We start from the raw sequence: 21,587 nt of genomic DNA, 5'->3' as shown, positions 1-21,587 counted from the left end.
GGGCCCTGCTCTGTGTGTGACAGGGTACGGAGCCCCAACCCCCCTGATGGGCCCTGCTCTGTGAGTGACAGGGGGCAGCGCCCCAACCCCCTGATCGGCCCTGCTCTGTGCGTGACAGGGGGTGGCGCCGCAACCTCCCCATCGACCCTGCCTTGAGTGTGATATGGGGCGGTGCCCCAACCCCCCAATTGGCCCTGCTCTGAGCCTGACCAGGGGCTGCACTTAGGGATTGGGCCTGCCCTCTGCCACCCGGGATCAGGCCTAAGCCAGCAGGTCGTTATCTCCCGAGGAGTCCCAGATTGCGAGAGGGCACAGGCCGGGCTGGGGGACCCCCCTCCTCCTGCCCCCCAAGTGCACAAATTTTTGTGCACCAGGCCTCTAGTCTTTACTATAATTACTCTGAACTCTGTAAGAGATAAATTTCTTGTCTCCATTTATTTATCTCTTCTTCTGGAGAATTCTCTTGTTCTTTCATCTGGGAGTTGTTTGTCTCCTCATTTTGGCTGCCTATTTGGGTTTGTGACTATCTAAGCTTCAGTGCAGGACAGTGTCAAAGACTGTTTCTGACAGATCAGACTCAAATCTTCCAGAGATTGCCTCCACCTATGGTTTGAGAGGTTCAGTCTTGATTAGCCCTCAGGCAATTATCTACAGGTGTGGCAAGAGTTTTTTTTTTTTTTTTCCAACAGTGTGGGGTAATAGCTTTCACCTGAGGCTAATTGTCTCTTAATGGGCCTCAGAAACTTCACACCATGGGGCATGGTGTTTTCCAATAGGATAGGTCAACTGTCTTCTCCCCAAGCAAGGCTGCCTGTTTAGCAATTGTCTACCTGAGAAAGATGACCTCTCCAGCTTAGGGAATGACTTAGCACAGGAACCGGGTTTCTGCCTTCTGAGTTCAACTCCAGAGCCTCTAACCTTGGCTTCTACTCACACAGCTGTAATCCAGCCTGCCCTCCCTCTGCTGGAGCACAAGGTAAGTGGCTGCCCAGGGAATTTTGTGCATTTGCCATTTAAGAGGTTGCCTGCATTTTCAGCGGTCTTCCCTGGCAGACAGCAACCCCACTGCTTTTCACAGCTAGATGTTATATGGCACCCTTCTCAGTTCTGGTGCTCTCTGCTGGGGGGCCCGGCTTGGGGATTAGACCCAGAGTTTTCAGTGGGAAACCACCCATAGCAGAGATATCTCTCCAAAACTTTAGTAGCTGTCTGTGGGAACCTGAGTAGCCCTTTTGTGCCTCTTCCCCTCCTACCAGCCTCTACGCAGTCTCCATTCCAGGGATCTCTCCAGCAAGTCTTCAGTTAATTATTCATGAAGGTTTCCTGCATTTTAGTTGAAATTCCAGTTTGGTCCTGGGAGTGTGTCTCTGAAGCACCCACTTAACTCCACAGCAGTTTTTAACCTGTGGATGCACTTTGGATTGTCTAAGAGAAAGAGGCGGCTCAGAACTATTCTCCTTTCTCATTTGATATGTGTGGACCTTCAGACAATGAATGAGTGAAGTCAGTTTCTGAGACTTGCTATAAGAAACTATAACACTTCAGATAGAGTGAGTGGGAAATGGGTTCTGCCAGTGAATTATCCATCTCACCTATGATAGCAACTGTAGGTGAGGAAAACACAGACTAACTGTGCAGTGTATCATTTCAGGTTAAACTCTGAAAAGAAACCCATTTCACTGATCACCGTTTCAATGGTTTCCTACTGGGGTGACAAAAATGTCTTGGAACTTAGATAGTGATTATGGTTGCATGACCTTGTGGATGAACTAAATATTGCTGAATTGTTCAAATAGTAAATTTTTCAACATGTGGATCTTACCTTAATTTAATATTAAATAACTAGAGGCCCGGTGCATGAAATTCGTGCACTGGTGGGGGGCATGGCCTGCGGGGATCGGGCTGCTTGGGAGCATGCTCATCCCAGTCAGCCAAGCAGCCTTCCCACTGTGGGAGCACACTGACCACCAGGGGGCAGCTCCTGTGTTGAGCATCTGCGCCCTGGTGATCAGTGTGCATCATAGCAACTGGTCAACCAGTTGTTCTGCCATTCAGTCACTGGGCTTTTATTATATAGGATAGCCTGGCAGGTATGGCTCACTGGTTGAGGGTCAGCCAATGAACCATAAAGTCCAGGTTCATTCCTGGTCAGGGCACATGTCCAGATTATGGACTTGACCCCCAGTGTGGGGCATGCAGGAAGCAGTCAATCAATGATTCTCTCTTAGCACCAATGTTTCCATCTCTCTCTCCTTCTCCCTTCCTCTCTGAAATTAATAAAATAATAATATGTAGAAAGCAAAACTTGTTTGTATCATCAAAAATATTTTAAAGATATAAAAATAAACAATAAAATCTTCAACAACCCATGTCCAAAAAAAGAAAAAAATCAAGTTATTTAAAAATGAAAGCAACTCATTTACATAACCTGAGATCAATACAGCCCATGTGGAGGCCAGTCCCAAGGAAAGAGGTAAAAGTGAGAACCACATGGGGCATCCAGTCTTCACAGATTATGCTGCCTTGCTCTTCACTTTCAAGGAGACCACCTGCATTTGGTCCTGCCTTCTACTGCTTCTGGAAATGAATGATGCTGAAGGGGATTTTGGGGACAGGAAGGAAGGGTGTGTCAACATGGCCAGCATGCTCACAGTGAGCAGAGATGACCTCCGAATCTCTGCAAGGCAAATTCCCGCTCTCTCAGTTTGTGAAATCTGCTTCTACAACGATGCTTAGCCATGTCAACCACTCTGCAAGAACACTGCAGTGCTCTGTCCTCAAATGCACCCATTTAAATCCTTATGGTTATGTGAGTGGGCACTGCCTTGCCCACCTTCACTCTAAAACAGCGGTTCTCAACCAGTGGGTAGCGACCCTTTTGGGGGTTGAACGACCCTTTCACAGGGGTCGCCTAAGACCATTGGAAAACACATATTGTTTTTGTGATTAATCACTATGCTTTAATTATGTTCAATTTGTAACAATGAAAATACATCCTGCATATCAGATATTTACATTACGATTCATAACAGTAGCAAAATTACAGTTATAAAGTAGCAACAAAAATAATTTTATGGTTGGAGGTCACCACAACATGAAGAACTGTATTAAAGGGTTGCAGCATTAGGAAGGTTGAGAACCACTGCTCTAAAACATGGTAAACTTAAAAAAGTGTTTTTATTGATTTCAGAGAGAAAGGGAGAGAAATATCAATGAGAGAAAATCATGGATCGGCTGTCTCTTGCACAGCCCCTACTGGGGATCAAGCCCCTCACATGTGTCCTGACTGGGAATTGAACTGTGATATCCTGGTTCATGGCTTGATATTCAACCTGAGCCATACTGGCCAGGATTAAACATGGTAAACTGACTTAAAAATGGCGCATAAAGAGGAAAGTGTGGCTGGAAGAATTGAGAAATGCCAGTGTGCCCAGGTGGGTTTCTGGAGAAAGGCAACAATGATGAAGAGCAATGATGAAGTTCCTTTATGTGCAATGTCAACCCAGGTAAACCAATAAGGCTGGAGCTTGGAAAAGATCAGTCAGCTGAGAATAGATGAGAGGATACAAGAACAGAGTTGTGGAGTGTGGGCTGTGGAGGTCTCTCCATCCAAGAGAGCATCCTGGACCCTGCCTTGTTGCGGGGCTGACAGGTAGTGCTTGTGCAGTCACTGCAGTGGGTGCCAGGGAAGGGTGCAGCTCTCTGTGGGCCTGCCAAGTCCCCTGCACCAGAAGTCAGGTGACTGCAGGCCTCCTGCCCACACGTGATAGAACCCCATCAGAAGGCACGCTGCCCCACCCCATCTGGCACTCAGATGTCAGGATCCAGTGTTTGTCCATGATTCCTGCATCTTGCCCTTAGCTACAGCATTTCAGACAGTGACAACTTCCACCTCCTTCCGTAGACTTTCTTCCTCCTCTCTCGCTGGTGGGTCTCTGGTCTTGCTTTCCCTCCCCCAAACCCCAAACCCTCCAACCATGGCCTTCAAAAGCTTCCTCCCAAATAATGAGACAAAACCAGCAAGTCAGCAAGTCTGTGGTCCATGTCCTGAGTGCATTTCCTACCGGCATGTGGGTGTAAGTGCAAAGAGAAACAGAGCTAGATATGAAGATGCAGAAACGGGCCAGCAGAGCCCAGGACAGAGTGTCCTATGGAGGTAACACTTGCAAACCGACCTTGAACAGAGAGACTGCCACAGAAGCAGTTATACCTCACACTGGGCTGGGCCCTGAAAAACTCCCAAGCGTGAGTTTCACCTTACTATCCCAGCTTCCTAAGTCCCCAGCGGAGGAGTTCAGAATGGAAAGCCTCAATTGCACTCCCCTCCCCCTCAACTGGCCCTGCCAATTGAAGGCCATGAAAAGCAAACATCTTCCTTAAAACAGCCAATGAGGCGGAGCTTGGATGCAAAGCCTCCCTTTCTCTGAAACCTACTCGAAAATCTTCCCACTGAACTTTACCAGGTCATCTCTCAGGGAAAGCATATAGGAAGATGACCCTCAGTGGGTTTTTGCTCATTTATGACTATGAAAGCACATTTCCCCCAAAGACTTGACTTTGTGCAAATTCCATTTGTGGCTGTTACTGGGATTTGGAATATAATGTCATTCTCTCTTCCTCTCCCATCATCTCAAAGGGATGGGAGCCCCCAGTCAGTGCCAGGCCCCTGGCAGCCACTGGTTAGGTGGGTGGAGTAGCTGGTAGGTGGCCAAGAAGGGGGGACCCTCCAGCACCTCCAGCCACTGGATCCACCTCCAGGTTCCCTTTGGCATTGGCTCTGGGCCCTCCAGAACACAGTCTTCATTGAAGACTCTGAGATTGGGGGAGCAATAATAGAATGTGAGACAGTTTAGATTTGCCACAAGGTTTAAATACTATACTAGAAAAGAAGCCCACACTACCGACTGCATTTCGAGATGTTTGTGTCTTGATTCAAAATGCTATGCCAGACAACAAGTACAGCCCATTTCACTTACTGTCTCATAGACTAAAATCTAAATGGATTTCAGCACCCAAAATGTGCTAACAGGGGACCATAATTCACTGTCATCTAGAAGAACTGACTAAAGGAATATCAGGCTGGTGTCCCTCCATTCATCCATTAGTGCCTCCTTTCACCCCCTCTCCACCCACCCACATCCCCACACATCTCTCTATTCATCTGCCAGACACTGTATTTCTACAGGTTCCCCTTCCCAAGCTCGGAAGGATCACCAGCTGCCAATTGCCCTGCAATGCCCCTCACCCCCACCAAGGAAGGCTCTTGGCACCCCAAGGATGGCTGTACAAAGCATCAAGGCCCTGAGGGAGAAATGAACTTGACTTGTTGAATGGACAGACAAGTGGCCACTGGGGAAAGAAAGAGAGTATGAGAAAGGGCATGGCAGGGAAGGCGGGGGGGAAAGGGAGGCACCCCCTGGAAGGTCAGTCAGGACTTTGTATATTATTCCAAGTGCAGGTAGAAAAGCCTGAGTGGTCTGGAGGGGGCAGTGGTAACCTGATTTCCATTTCCAAAACAGCTCACCAGCTGCTGGGGGAAGAAAGGACCACAGGGCCAGGCAGCTGTGAGGAGGCCATTGTGGGGCACAGGCTGCTGAAGACAAAGCCTGGCTGGAAACTGGGAGAGGAACACAGACCCCAGAGACTGTGGGAGCACTGCTCATGGGATACCGATGGAGGCGGGGAGGGGGCTTCTGCTTGTGCAGTGGTGGAGGAGAGTAGCTTACACCAGAGCCCAGAGGAGGGTGCAGAGGAACAGAGGTCACAGGGATCCCTCTTAACTGTGCCACCAGACAGGGAGAGCAGCAGACAGCAAGGGGGCAGCTCCATGAAAACCTTCCAAGAGTTGGCGAACTCCTGCATGACATGAGCTCAGTCACTGCCCTCCCTGAACCCACTCACCTGCAGAGAATGGTACTGCTCATGAGCAGTGGGCAGCCACTTGGAAGGTCAACACTTACAGGGAGAATCCCTGGCCAGAGGTTGCATATATGCAAGGCTCAGCTTCAGGCGGCCAAAGAGCCCTTCAGAGAAATTTTGCCAAATCCCTGGCTTTGCCAGAGGCACCCATGTAAGGCCTCCTCTTCCCTTTATTTAAATGCCTGCACATCAGGTGTGACCTCATCTGCTAGGTGATGGAATGAAACTTCCCAAGAGCTGATGTGCAGAGTTGGTTAGAAGGGACAGGGACAGAAAGACACTTCTCCATGTTATAGACTAACTACTTCTTTCCTTCCCTGAAATTCACATGCTGAAGCTCTGACCCCTGGGACCTCAGAATGTGACTATATTTGGAAATAGGTCTTTAAAGAGGAGATTAAAGTAAAATGAGGTCACTAGATTGGCCCTGATCCAATAGGACTGGGGTCTTACGAGAACACATTAGGACACAGACACATGCAGAGGGAAGAACAGATAAGGTCATGGAGAGGCAGCCATTGGTAAGTCACAAAGAGAGGCCACAGGAGGAATGAAACTTGTCGACATCTTGATATTCAACCACTGAACCATGAGAAAATAAATCTCTGCTGTTGATGCTGCCCAGTCTGTGCTCTTTGGTTAAGGCAGCCTCAGCAAACTGCTACAGCCAGCTATTGGGGTCCCCAAGTCAGTGGAGGAACATTTGCCGAAGTGGACTCTAGTTGGTCATGACAAATGAGCCCAGAGACCTGGTGCAAAACCCCAGAAAAACAGTGGGAGTAGATAGCTTATGATAGTAGGTAAGATGGGCTGCTCACAATGGGAAAGTTGAAGCGGACCAGTGCTGCTGGATTAGATTCAACTTTCCTCAAACACCATCTGTCTTCCCCATAACCAAGTCAAAAGTGTACTGTCCCTCTCACCTGCAAGATTCTGAAGCACCATGTAACTATTTGTTGTTGTTGTTAATCCTCACCCCAGGAGATTTTTCCATGGATTTTTAGAGAGTTCAAGGGATAGAGGGAGGGAGAGAGAGAGAGAAGGAGAAAAACATTGATGTGAGATAAACACATTGATTGATTGCCTCCTACATGCACCCTGACTGGGGCTGGGGACTGACCTGCAACCCAGTCATATGTCCTTGATCAGGAATCAAACTGGAAAGAAACCCTTCAGTTTGAAGGCTGGCTCTCTAACCACTGAGCAACACGGGCTAGGGTACATGTAACTTTTTACAAAAATTAGAATTCTGTATTACCACTTCCACAGTATGTACTGGTGTCTGTCCTTTCCTCCCACACTTTGAAGAACCTTTGTTGTATTGGTCTTCATAAGGAACACAGAGTCATCCTGGCCAAGTCGCTCAGTTGGCTAGAGCGTTGTCCCAATATGCCAAGATTGGGTTTGATCTCGGTCAAGGCACATACAAGAACCAACCAATGAATGCATAGATACATGGGGAAATAAATCAATCCCTCTGTCCCAAATCAATCACTAAAATAAAATTTAAAAGAACACAGAATCCTGAACCCCACAAAAATGGCCTCAGGTGGCATGAGCAAACAATGGTTCTTACCTTGCTGCGCTTCTGTCATCCCAACAAAGTACAACAAAAACCACTTTTCATTACCTCACGCTGCACATCAGATCTGCAATTTACACTTCATACAGACACGTTTATGTTACCTTGAACTTATGTGAAACACGTCTTCAAGTCTCCGCAGTATAGGCTTTGTGTTTGGTGAGACAGGCCTTTGCCTGAATTTCATTTCTTTTATTCTCAAATGCAATGTTTCCAGGGCACTCCCTCACGCCAACACTTCAGAAACTAAACTCTCTCTGAAAAAAGTTGGAAATGACGCCTCTACATTCCTAGCCTAGAATTTCACAAATGCTTGCCACTCCAACAGTACCCACAGTCCTGAAAATTGCTGGGTTTATAGCTTATCAAAGCACCTCCACAAGGTTTCTCCTTCTGTTAACATGAAGAACCTTCCTATATGGAAAACACAATAATACCACAATGGCATTAGAGGGCGTCACTGCCCTTGGGATGCTCTCCCAGCAGCATGTGGGGCCATGGGGGAGGGACACCCGAAACCGGGGACACTGGATCGCCTGCTTAACAGTCCCTTCAGGTTTGGCCAAATCCAGACGCCCGACCCAGGCATTCATACATCATAAAGAAACGCACCCCCAGAAGCCTTCTTAGTCACCTGTACCCAAAATTTGCCTACCTCGGGGTGAGAACCCTGTCCTCCTGTTTTCTGTGCTCGCCAGGGTCCTCCGCTTGTCTCTGTGGCTCGATGGATGCCTCCTGCCAAGGGCAGCACAGGGAGACAGAGTCATCTGGCTGCCTTATCCTAGACATCTTTTATTACCAATTCTCATTGTGGGTGTGCCCTGCGAGCCTGGACCACGAGGGCCTGGATGCAGCCTGTGGGCTGGTCCCCACACTGGCTATGGGCTGTGTTCGCACCAGGAACAGATCCATGTCCACCACAGTCCTGGCAGAAACAGAACTCTACATGAGGGCCATAAAGCTATGGGACACACTGGCCAAAAAACCCCCAACCTGGCTCATCCTCACTGGGGCGAAGCCTCAAGCCCAGTACGTGCCAGCCTGTGGGATTCTCGTCTTCCTCACTGAGAGAGCAGGGACTTGTAGAGGTCATGCTGTATGGGCTGCAGGCCAGGGCACCTTCAGGGCAGGAACAAATGCTCCTGGAGTCCCTGGGCCTTCCAGAACCCAGACTCTCCACACACATACCCTGAATGTTGTGCAATAATCCTTTTGCTAGAAAAACTGCACCTGGTGCTGTGGGAAATCTTTTGTTGAGCATATGCAGGTTTAAGAGGCAGTAAAAGCAGAGAGACAGAAATACTATTGATGTTAAAATATGGACATAGATATGCAGCTTGTTAGAAAGCTTGACATCAACTTTGACCATCAAAACTCTTACTTAAAAAAAGTGCAATAGTGTAATGATGCAGTGCTTTAAAAAATATTTTTTATTGATTTCAGAAAGAGGAATGGAGAGAAAGAGACAGCAATGTAAGAGACAAAAACAGATTGGCTGTCTCCTGTGTGCACCCCAAATGGGCATTGGACCCACAATCTGGGCATGTACCCTAACCAGGAATTGAACTAGCAAACTTTTGGTGCTCAACCAACTGAGCAACACTGTCCAGAGCTGCATGACTTTTTAATTACATTTGCCTAAGAACAGTCTTTAAAAATATTTGCAAAAAGAATACTAGAAAGGACAGACACGAAATATTAAGTGATTAAATGACATCCATGTTTGAAATCCCCTTCAGAGGACAACCTACAATTTTCTAGAGTTTCCCCAAATTCGTTGCTTGGAACTAAGCAGGGACAAGCTACTGAGGGAGAGGGAGACAGCTGCAGCAAGAGACGGGAGGAGAGGTGGTGGGGAACATGCCAGGAGTGGGTGAATTATGGCACCTTAAACCGCCATGAATGAGCCAATTTTGCCCCAGAACCCATTCATGCAAGTTGATGCTACACGAGCAGCATAAATGCTGCAATGAGTGGATGCAAGTCATGCTGACGCTGGCCCATTATTTTTGTGGGGTGCCCTATATGTCCCTAAGACAGTGGTCAAGCCTGGCTGGTGTGGCTCAGTGGTTGAGTGTCGACCTGTGAACCAGGAGGCCATGGTTTAATTCCTGGTCAGGGCACATACCCAGGTTTCAGGCTCAATCCCCAGTAGCGGGGGTACAGGAGGCAGCTGATCAATGATTCTCTCTCATCATGGATGTTTCTATCTCTCTTCCACTTCCTTCTTCTCTGCAATCCATAAAATCCTATATAGTAAAAGCATAGTATGCAAATTGTCCCCTCCACAGGGAATTTCTCGGGGAGTGTGACCAGGGAGTCGGGCCCCTGAGGGAAGGGAGGAAGTATCTGGTTGGCAACTGGCAGCCATTAGGAACCCTACCAGTACACACATTTCGTGCACTGGGCCTCTAGTAAATAAATAAACAAACAAACAAACAAATAAATAGACAGCGGTGGGGGCGACCATGAGCTTTCCCGAGTGTGCCGCTCACCTGTTTGTAGAGGTCTGTGGAGGGCGAAGACCGTGACCTCTCCTGAACATACTGCAGCCTCTCCTGTTGGTCCAAGCCCACGTCCAGGATGTCGTCAGCTGAGTGGTTTCTCCCAGAGCCCTTGGCTTCCAGGCCTTTGCCCTGTTTCCTCCAAGAGGCTTAATACTCTGCAAAGGTCCCGAGCCTCTGTGGCGGTTCTGATTTCCCCATCCTTCCTGCTTTCCTGGGACCACTGGCGTTATCTCCAAAATAGGTGGTGCGGACCCTGTCCTGGGGCTGAGGTTCGTCACCCTGGTCCCCGAGGCGCGCGGCCCGCAGCCTATCCGGCTTCTCCTTCGGGACCCCAGGGAGCACCTTCCTTGACCTGGACCTCTGCAGAACCAGCCTGCTGGTCTCCTCGAAGAACTTCCACCTATCGGTGAACGTCCCCACGGTGTCCTCGCAGTGCTGGCAGAGGCAGTGATTCCCTGAGTGCCCCACCTCATTCATCTCAGGCTCTGAGTACGACTTCAGTTTCTGCTCCACTGTGAACTGTTTCCGGCCCTCAATGCGGGCCACGTGAAATGGGCCCCCTCCGGATGAGGGTGGCCTGGCTAGGCCCACCCCTTAGGGGGTGGCATCGAGATCTGGGCGGTGGTCCCTGGCCCTGGGTTGTTCCCGGAACCCTGTATAATGGTCCGCTGGACTGGGGTCCAAGTCGCCCTGCTTAAATGACATGGACTTCAGGACACGGGCCTGGGTCTCCTTCAGGTGGTCCTTGTAGGTGTGCAGCAATGGAGCTCCTGGGGTGGGCGCCCCCCGCCAGCTGCCGGCCTCCCCACCAGCCTCAGCGGGCACCGCCAGTGTCATTGAGCTCTGGCTCTTCTGCAGCCAGGCGCGCCGCAGCCGGATCTCGTTTCGGAGGGTGGTGGAGAAGCGGTTGCTCCTCCGGTTGGCTTTGCCCACCTGGGCATCGAAGGGCGCTGGCCTCTCCCTGCCGCCCTCCAGGCCGCCCTCCTGCCGGGGCCCCTCCCGGGTCAGCGAGTGCAACAGGGGCGTCCTGTGGGCTGAGATCTGCCGCTCTCCCCGGCGACGACTCTCTGCACGCCGGCTCTGTCGCCATGGCGGGCTCTCTGTGGCTCCTCCGATCCTCTGTCCCCTGGGTCGCCCCGCTCCCCCTTGTGGGTGTCCAGGGACTCCTGGTGATGAGGGGGGTGACAGCGTGGCTTCTGGCCCGCTGCGTGTGTGGCAGGACAAGCATGGGCCCCCAGAGGGGAGCTGCAGCGCCAGCAGCCGTCCCCAGGCTGAGCTGTCTTTGCGCCTCCCTGGGGGCCCTGGCTGGAGGCCACGGAGTGGTGGTGGCTCTGCCCAGTGCTGTCCCCCTTCCGGTTGACAGCACTGGGCTGCCTGGCCGGGGTGGGGCTGGCGTCCTGGAAGCTGTGGGTGGGGGACTCCTGCAGGGCCCCAGCGAGGGTGCCACGCGGCTGCCCCCTGGACACCACAGCAGTCCTGAGGCCCTCGTGGAGGAAGGTACTCTTGTCGCTGCACTGGCTGGGGTGCTGGCACATGTCGGCAGACGGCGGGAAACGCACGTCGGTGCTGGACAGAGAGGCCTGTAGCTGGCTGGGGGTGCTAAGGTTGGACGGCCACCTGCAGTCCAGGGGGGCGGCCGCAGCACAGCCCGAACTCTCTGGCAGCCTCCACTCACCAGGGCGTGCCAGCTTCCGCTGCGGATCGGCGGGCTCTGCCCTCCAGTCACCCTGGGACTGAGCCCCCCTCAGGCCAGGAAAGTGCTGCGCAGTGGCCGCCTCGGGAAATGGAGGGCCCTGGGCCTTCTCCTGGCTCTTGGTGGCGGTGGCGGTGGCGGGGTGGAGCTGGGGGAGGAGGCGCCCTCTTCTTATCCTGGACGTGTCAGATGGGCCCCAAACTGGACCTCCCCGATGTGGACAGCTTGGGCTCAGACGTGTCCTCTGGCCCCGGGCTCCTGCTGCTGTCCCAGGGGCCCCCGGTGGGGAAGCACCCGGGTGTCTCCTCTAGGCCCTGGGGGTCCTGCCAGCCACCTGGCCGGGATGCCTCCCTCAGGTCCACTTTGTAGAGGATGTTGTCCGTGGAGGAGGCATCGGCCTTGGGCAGGGTGTGGTCAGGCGTGTTGGAGCTGGTGCAGAACGAGCTGTATGCCGAGTCCCGCTTGCTTGGGCCGCCCAGGTGGTTGATGCTCCCACTAGACTTGGCTGCCGAGAGGTGGCCGGAGGGGGAGGGTTGGTCCAGGCTGTCTACGCTGCCCAGAGAGCTAAAGTGGTCCGAGGTGCTCTGAAGGCTCGTCAGCTCCCACACGCTGGACAGGTCCTGGGAGGAGGAGCTGGGAAGCAAGAAGCATAGGAAGAGCTTGTGTTAGAATCGAGTCACTGCAAAGGGTCAGGGCCCACAGCACTGGGGACACAGCTGGCCTTGTGTAGGCATGGGCCAAGCGACAGTCACTCTTCCTGGGAAGGACTGAGTCCTATAGTGCTGCTAGTCCATCTCTCATCGCACACCCACAGGCCACAGCAATGCCATGTTGACACGCCCCCCGTCAATTAGTAGGTAGGCACAGTAGTTGACAAACTGAAGCCCATGACCCAAAAACCGTTGTAGTATTTGTTAATGGTTTTGGAGTGGGTGGGGATAGGATCAAATATTAATATTGCAGCTGACCAGTCTGGCTCCGCAGTTGAGCATGGAGCCAGGAACAAAGAGGTCTTGGTTCAATTCTCAGTCAGGTCACATGCCTGGAATGTAGGCTGGAATCCCAGTAGGTAGTGGGGCAGAAGGCAGCTGATCCATGATTCTCTCTCATCATTGATGTTTCCGTCTCTCTCTCCCTTCCACTCTGAAATCAAAAAATATATATATATTTTAAAAAGAAATATTACATGACCTATGAAATGACATGAAGTTCAAATCCCAGTGTTCACAGTCAATTGTTGACACAGTCTGTGGCTGCTTTCTAGCTAGACATGAGTGGCTGTAATAGCCCTGGACACAGAGTCTGAAATAAGTCCCCCTCTGCTGTCTACAGGACACACTGAGAAACTCCAATTGAAGCAGTCATCCTCTGATCTCCACAGGACATGCCGTGGGCTACTGATTAAAATAGTCACCCTCTGCCACTTCTGAAAAGCCATGAACCCCTTGTTTAAACAGTCATCCTCTGCCCTACACTGCACATATTCTGGAACCTTGATTAAAATAATCACCCTTTAACAAAACAAAACAAAATACAATGTCCTAGCTGGTCTGGCTCAGTGGGTAGAGCATTGGCCCAGGTTCCATTCTGGTCAAGGGCACGTACCTTGGTTGCAGGCTCAATCCCTGGCCTTGATCCAGAAGTAACCAATTGATGTGTTTTTCTCACATCAATATTTCTTTTTCTCTCTCTCTCTCTCTGAAAAATCAAAGGAAAAAATATCCTCCATTGAGGATTAACAAAAAAAAATTTTTTTAAAGTAGTAATAGCATAGTGTCAATTTGCAGCCCATGGGACACCATGGTAGATGAGATGACGCAGGTGATAGGCTTTATCCATACCACCAACTGCTGCTGTGTTCAGGTACCTGATCAAACCATGCAGGGCTCACTGGAACTGCACATGAGTGGCCAGAATACAGGTCTGAACGAGCATAGGGTCTAAGAGCAGGAAGTGAAACATTAGGTGTGTTACACGCAGGGAGCTACATAGTCAACTCAGGAATCAATTCTCCTGTGAGGACTAACAGCATGGGCCTGGCCACTCTCCACGGGGGAACTGTCCACACATGTTAAACACTCTCAGGAAAGCCAACATTAAAACAAATAAAAACAAACACCTGTGGCTGCTTTAGGTTTTGGGAGAACCAGAATGAGAAAAGAACCAGCGTGAGCAGCAAAAGGAGATACAGTGAATGGTTAAGTCACCTGGGGGGAGGGAGGTTGGCATCATCTACCCTTTCCTCGAGGACACCAGGTAGCCTCTCAGAAATGGAGCCCGTTCCTGCTTACCTTCCTGCCAGCACTCCTGAAGTGACTTTCCCATAAGAATCTAAGTACCAGGTGATGTCAATAACATGGAAGAATTATTCCCACGCAGATGTAGGCAGCATGCCTGTTTCTTTCATCAAGAAACCACCACATGGGCCTCATGGAGTGCTTATTACAGCCAGTCAGCTCAATAATAACATAAAAGGCCCACTTGTCAGCTGTGTGGTAAGACTTCTGTGAAAACCTGTGTTTTTTTTTAAAAAAAATACTCTGGGCTCCCATTACCAGCATCTCTTCTCACTGTAAAGAGCTAGAGAGCTAACAGACATTGGACACATATTGCCTTCACTTCATATGGGGACTTTGCAATTTCACAGCAGACCAGTACTATTTTTATTTACATGTCTTTTTTGCTCACTAATATAGGGGAGAGATAGTGTATTCATTTCTAGGTTCCTCCACAGTACTTAACAGAGTACTTCTGATAGGATGCACTAGGTGACTGTTGAAGCAAGAGGAAAGATTTAGAGCATACATTTGTTTTTCATAACTTTCAGAAGTCCGATTACAGATCATTTTATTCCCTCCAATGGATTCGTGTTACACTGATTTTCAGTCACTTAAGAACATGGTGTCTAGAAATCTTATTATAGAGTGTTTAAATTATGCTAATTCATGATATGGGACTGTCAGGCTTTTATTTGTTTCTTTGCTCTTTTTTTTTTTTGCTCCAGCTTGACTTTAACTGTTCATTAACCCATTGTGTCCAGTAAAGCATTTTACTGTTGCACTTCTACAATAATATTTGACTCAACAATAACATTAAAAATATCTTAAGTGGATATTTTGACTTTCATGCATTCATTATCATATTTTTATTTGGAATAAATAATGGGCAACCTGTGAATATTAACAGTTGTTACTTTTGAAATTTAATTGCACATGTTTAGAATGTGGGATGAAAATCAGTGGTGTATAACTCAGCTCTGTGCCTTGTTTTAGGATATGGCATGCTTACAGATAAAGAACGACATGTTGCCAATGAAACAAAATAATTTGGATGTGAATTGGCCCAATTGCACTAAAAGCTCATGAATGATGCTGTAAGTAGTGTACACCTAATAATAAGAATTAAGGAGGGAAGTCATCATTGGGGTATTTTGCTTGTCAAAATGTATATAACAATCGCTCAAATAATATTTCCTTTTCTGAAATTGTAAATGCAAGATCTGGACAATATTGAAAAATATCATAACTTCCTACTATTTTGGGGACTCTGAAGAAAGAACTTGAACTTAAGTTACATGATACAAATATAACATTAGCTATATTACAATGTTTTAAAATTTTCTAGTTGAAATCAGCACATGTTGTTTGCCATCAGCTTGTTTGTTAAGTACAAGAATCCTTGTCTGTTAAGCACCAAATGAATCCTACACAGTTATGTGGGTAGCAGCAGTTCCACAGTTAGATGTATGAAGCTTTCAACACTTCATAGCAATGGAGGTTTTTGTCCCTAACACTGTCAATTAACCTTCAGCAGTAAGTCGACATAATGTTAGGTATTGGCCCCAGCAAATCTGTATCAATACCCTAAGACAGAAAAAGGGAATATGGAATATTGATGTTGCATTGTTCTTATTTAAGCAAAAATAAAAATAAAGCATATAACATGTTTTCTTTTTTAAAAAAATGTAAAATATTTAATCTTTAATTAGTAGCAAAGATATAAGTGAATGATTAATGTTATAACCAGAACCATTGAGTCTTCTTCAGAAAATAAAATTTTTATGTGCAGGAATAGATTCAAAAGGCAATAAACACATGTTATGCTGACAAATGTATAATTATCTTTTATTACAAAACTAGAGGCCCGTTGCAGGAAGATTCCTGCAAGAATAGGGCTTCCAGCGACTGGAGCGAAGCAGAAAAGGGAGCGAAACCCAGTGAGGTGGGCTTCACTCCCACTCCCAGCCTCTGCGGCTGGGTTTCCCCTCCCGCCCCCAGCCTCCCGGCTGGGTTTTGCCTCCCGCCTCCACAGCCTTGTCTCCGTTCCTGTCTCCGCTGCCTCTACTTTGCTCCCTTCTGTAGTGATTCGCTTCCACGTTGTCTTCAGTCTTCGCTCCCAGCTGGTATATGCAAATTAACTGCCATCTTGGTTGGGTTAATTTGCATATAGCCACTCTGATTGGCTGATGGGCATGGCTTAAAGCATAGCAAAAGTTTGGTCAATTTGCATGTTTGTCTTTTATTAGTGTAGATATCAATTCTCCTAAAGCCTTTTTAATAAATTATGCTATTTATGTAAACCCTAATTAATATAAACTTTTTTGAGATCTAGATTAGTTTTAAAAGCATAGAGGAGTAATTTTCCATCATTTCATACAATTCCTTTATGTTGAAATTAATCCCAGTGTAAAAGTTTCAGAAAGGCCCCAGGCTAGGGCAACATGCACAGTGTACTAAAAGGTGGTAGTGCCAGTGCTAATTGACATTTCTATAGGATGTCATCCTTCCCAATGCATTTTCTCACACAGAATCTCACAGAATTAAAAATAAATTCACCAGATTATCTACCTCAAGGGATTCAATTTTTCTTCTTTTTCACAATTAATACACATCATTTTCCTAAATCTTTTCACTGCACAGAGTTATCGTGTTTCTTACCCATTCACCAACATGCACCCACACCAGCTTTTGAGCATCTGCAACTCAATCACTTGACAGGTGGTTGCAAAGAACCAGTTGGCAAGCATGGACAGAGTACTGTGCTTTGATTCCACTTAATTTCTACTTGTGGGTCTTTAATTCAAAGTTGCTTTGCATACATTTAACCAGAGTTCAAGGTAAAAGTACAGCCACATGGACAACTTTCTGGACAAGAAAGGGAAATAGTCTCTTTACTTTTTGTGTTAAAATTTTACAGTGTATGTGTGTTTGTTTGTTTTTTACAATTTTGATCTTATATTCCTCAAGGGAGAATGACTCAAAAGCCCAATTCTTGTCCTAGCTGGTTAGGCTCAGTGGATAGAGCATCAGCCTGGAGACTGAAGGGTCCCGGGTTTGATTCCAGTCAAGGGCACATGCCTGGGTTGTAGGCTTGATCCTCAATATAGGGCATGCAGGAGGCAGCTGATCAAAGATACTCTCTCAGCATTGATGTTTCTATCTCTCCTTCTCCCTCTCCCTTCCTCTCTGAAATCAAAGATATATTTTTAAAAGTTTCTTTAAGAAAAGCCCAATTCGTTCTTGGACCATACCATTTTAGTATCTTTTTGCTTTGTTGAAATTCATACTGATCCAGTAAAAGACTATCTTGCTATGCTAATCATACGTTCTAATCTGGTTTCAAGAAAAATTAAATGAACTACACTTCCAAATGGAGGGAATTTTGTTTCCTAGTTCATAGTTGTGACTGAAGTCTAAGTTACTGTGGATTAATTTCAGGAAATCTTTTTTTTAACCTTAATATTATTATTATTTTTTAAATCTTTAAATTCCTGTTGTCCATGTCCATTGGTTTGGTTTATATGCATGCATACAAGTCCTTTGGTTGATCTCTTCCCCTTACCCCCACCCTCCCCTACTTTCCCTCTGCGGATTAATAGTCTGATTGCTGTTTCTCTGTCTTTGGATCTGTCCCTGCTCATCAGTCTTTAACCTTATTATTACAAAAAATATATTTAAATGATTCTCATAAGGAATTTTTAAACCTTCCCTCTTTGTCACCCAAATCACTGAAGCAATTTAAAGTAAGACACTCAAAGTTTTGGGTAATATCACCCATTTAAAAAAGATGGGTGGCAAAATTGAGAATAGCTTCTATGGTTTTTGAGACTATAAGTGGTAAAATTTTGTTTATCCCAGAAATTGATGCCATACAATTTTTATTTTATTCAATAAAATGATTTTAAATATAATAATTGTACATGCAATAAACCTTATTATCTCAAGAAAAATTATTTTAAAAATGATAATGCTACATGCAGCAAACACTACTCATTCAAGAAAAGTGATCTTATATATAATATTACATGCAATAAACATTAATATTTAAGGATAAAATAATTTTAAGTATAATTATATTACCAAAACTGTTCTTACATAGTATAAGATCACAAAAGTTGTAGGAAATATTAAAAATCTTCAAATAACAGAATTACTTTTATTATATTGTGTATTTTCCCCTTTGGTTCTATTTTTTAAAATATATTTTATTGTTTTTTTTACAGAGAGGAAGGGAGAGGGATAAAGAGTTAGAAACATCGATGAGAGAGAAACATCAATCAGCTACCTCCTGCACACCTCCTACTGGGGATGTGCCAGCAACCAAGGTACATGCTCTTGTCCAGAATCGAACCTGGGACCCTTCAGTTTGCAGGTCGACGCTCTATCCACTGAGCCAAACTGGTTAGGGCTCTGGTTCTATTTTTGCTCATCAGTTTATGTTGTCCATTATATTTCACAAATTAGTGAGAGCATGTGATATTTATCTTTCTCCAACTGGCTTATTTCGTTTAGCATGATACTCTTCAGGACCATCCGTGCTGTTGCAAATGGTGAGTACCTTTTTTTACTGCAGCATAGTATTCCATAGTGTAGATGTGCCGGTTTTCTAATCCACTCATCTGCTGATGGGCACTTAGGCTGTTTCCAAATCCTAGCTATAGTAAATTGTGCTGCTATGAGCATAGGCGTGCATATGTCCTTTCTGATTGGTGGTTCTGGTTTCCTACAATATATTCCTAGAAGTGGGATTATTGGGTCAAATAGGAGTTCCATTATTAGTTTTTTAGGAAATTCCATACTGTCTCCACATGGCTGCACCAGTGTGCATTCCCACCTGCAGTACACAAGGGTTCCTTTTTCTCTGCACCCTGGCCAGCCCTTGGCATTCATTGATTTGTTGATGATAGCCATTCTGACAGGTGTGAGATGGTACCTCATTATTGTTTTGATTTTCATCTCTCCGATGATTAGTGACTTTGAGCATGTTTGCATCTATCTCTTGGCCGCCTTTATGTCCTCTTTTGAAAAGTGTCTTTTCAGATCCTTTGCCCATTTTTTTATTGTATTGTTTACCTTCTTTTTGTTGACATGTATGAGTTCCTTTTAAATTTTCGAGATTAGGCCCTTATCGAATATACCATTGGCAAATATGTTCTCCCTTGCAGTGGGCTCCTTCTTGTTTTGTTGATAATTTCTTTTTTTGTGCAGAAGCTTTAATTTTGATGTAGTCCCAATTGCTTATTTTCTCCTTAGTTTCCATTGCCCTAGATGCTATTATCAGTAAAGATATTGCTACAACGTAAGTCTGATATTTTGCTGCCTATGGATTCTTCTAAATCTTTTTTTGTTTCCTGTCTTATGTTTAAGTCCTTTATACATTTTGACTTTATTTTTGTGTATGTTATACGTTGGTGGTCTAGTTTTATTTTTTTGCATGTATCTGTCCAATTTTCCAAACACCATTTATTGAAGAGATTGTCTTGACTCCATTGTATGCTCTTGCCTCCTTTGTCAAATATTAATTGTGCATAATGACTTGTGTTGATTTTTGGGTTCTCTGTTCTGTTCCACTGGTCTAAATATCTGTTCATGTGCCAGTACCAGGCAGTTTTGAGAACAGTGGTTTTGTAATATAGCTTGATATCTGGTATTATGATCCCTCTAACTTTGTTCTTCTTTCTCAAAATTGCTGCAGCTATTCCGGGTCTTTTTTATTCCAGTTTAATTTTTGGAGAGTTTGTTCTAGGTCTGTGAAATATGCGAGGATGCCTACCTTGAAGGGGTTGTGTCCAGCCAGCAAATAGCCATCAGCCCCTCACCCAGGCTGTCCAGTCACCCCAGCGGGTACCCCCTCCATGAAGAGGCTGTGGTCAGCCTGAAAATAGCCATCAGCCCCTCACCCAGGCTGGCCAGGTAACCCAGGTGGTACCCCCACCCTGAAAGGCCTGTGGCCATACTGAAAATGACCCACAGCCCCTCACCCAGGCTGGCCATTAACTTCAGTGGGGCCACCCACCCTGAAGGGCCTGTGGTGAGTCTGAAAATGGCCCTCAGCCCCTCACTCAGGCTGGCCAGGCACCCCAGGGGGACCCCCACACTGATCCTGGACACCTTTCATGCAAACCACTCCCCCCCCCCCCACATACTCCAGGTTCTATCCTATATACTAAAAGGGTAATATGCAAATTGACCCTAACAGCAGAACGACTGGGATTGACTGTTCACTATGACACACACTGACCACCAGGTGGCAGATGCTCAATGCAGGAGCTGCCCCCTGGTGGTCAGTGCACTTCCACAGGGGGAGCTCTGCTCAGCCACCAGCAAGGCTGATGGCTGCCAGTACAACGGTGGTGGTGAGAGCCTCTCCCACCTCCTCAGCAGCGCTAAGGATGTCCAATTGCAGCTTATAAAAGGGATCATAAAGACTCTTGCAAACCATTATATGTTAAAAAGTTGGATAGCCTAGAAGAAATGGATAAATTTTAAGAAACATACAATCTATTAAGTTTGGGTGACAATTATTAATGCAACAAGTGCAGTAATCCCTAGCTGTGATCCCATCTGATTTTCCAGTTATCTGCTTCAAGCTGGCAATCTCCCTATAATGTTAATAAGTTTGATTATGTAATGATCAGATGTGGGAAACTGTTTATTGTCTTCACTGGCTGATAAGCATAGACAGAGAACCCCCCTAAAAGCTGGGTGCCTTTGAAGCCCTAGCAAAGGTCGGAGCTAGGCGCTCCTCTGTTTGTCCAGACAGTGGTAGCTGAAGCAACTTCCCCATCTATTATTATGTAAATCCTTGCTGATGGGCTAGTCTGCCTGTTGCAGGGGGTCACCTGCCTAAGGGCTATGCTATGGGTATATCCCAGAATCAATAAAAGCTTGGTGAGGCCTGAGCACCGGGGGAAGTCCTTCCTCCTGAGTTGGACTTACTCGCCTGGTCCCCCAATATTTCCAAATTATCTCGTGTATTTTCTCTTTCATTTGTGTGCAGCTTCGCTTCCAGTTACTGAACCCTGATCCACGCGAGACATGGGAAGGAAACACTCAACAATCAGACACTATGGAGTGTCTGAAGTCCTAAGGCAAAGTATTATTTTAACATCTTTGCACTGTTTTGGGGAGGGGGTGAAAGTGTAGTTAATTTGGAAATAACCAGTTGTATCTTGAAGTGTATAACGGTTGTTTTGAAAATTGATATCCAGATATGCAGGCTATTTTTTCAAACTGATCAGCATATTAAAAGAAGCAATTATAAATACAATTCTAAAACATTCACGGTATTGACTCTAGGATATCAATTTCTCACTGAAATGTCTTCTTAAATTGTTGAACAAAAACAAACAAAAAACAGAAGAAAGGGAATGCTTCTAAACTCACTTTAAGCCAACTGTTAACTAATTTCATATCTACACTAATAAAAGAGAAACATGGTAATTGGTGTACGACCGCTACCCTTTTCATTGGCTAATCAGTGAGTATATGCAAATTAACTGTCAGCCAAGATGGCGGCCGGCAGCCAGGCACTGAAGCGAGCAGGGAGGCTTGCTTGCTGCAGACTCCAACGTTCGCTGCCTCACTTGCCAGCCTCTCAGCTGCAA

At 46.5% G+C, this 21,587-nt stretch overlaps 1 protein-coding gene across 1 annotated transcript in view; it reads right to left on the bottom strand.

Annotated features, from left to right (window-relative positions):
• Positions 1-4,652: 4,652 nt before the first annotated feature.
• The window catches only part of LOC102242206 (protein Shroom2-like), a 28,801-nt gene continuing 11,866 nt past the window's right edge, over positions 4,653-21,587 (bottom strand). The window contains 5 exon segments of the mRNA XM_014528945.1: positions 4,653-4,812; positions 8,157-8,236; positions 9,997-11,048; positions 11,051-11,839; positions 11,841-12,334. Of these exon segments, the coding sequence (XP_014384431.1) occupies positions 4,653-4,812; positions 8,157-8,236; positions 9,997-11,048; positions 11,051-11,839; positions 11,841-12,334 (2,575 nt within the window).

This window comes from Myotis brandtii, unplaced genomic scaffold, assembly GCF_000412655.1.
Source record: "Myotis brandtii unplaced genomic scaffold, ASM41265v1 scaffold665, whole genome shotgun sequence".
NCBI classification, from domain to species: Eukaryota; Metazoa; Chordata; class Mammalia; order Chiroptera; family Vespertilionidae; genus Myotis; species Myotis brandtii.
The sequence above is the reverse complement of the archived record's forward strand: the minus strand, read 5'-3'. Positions and strand labels throughout refer to the sequence as shown.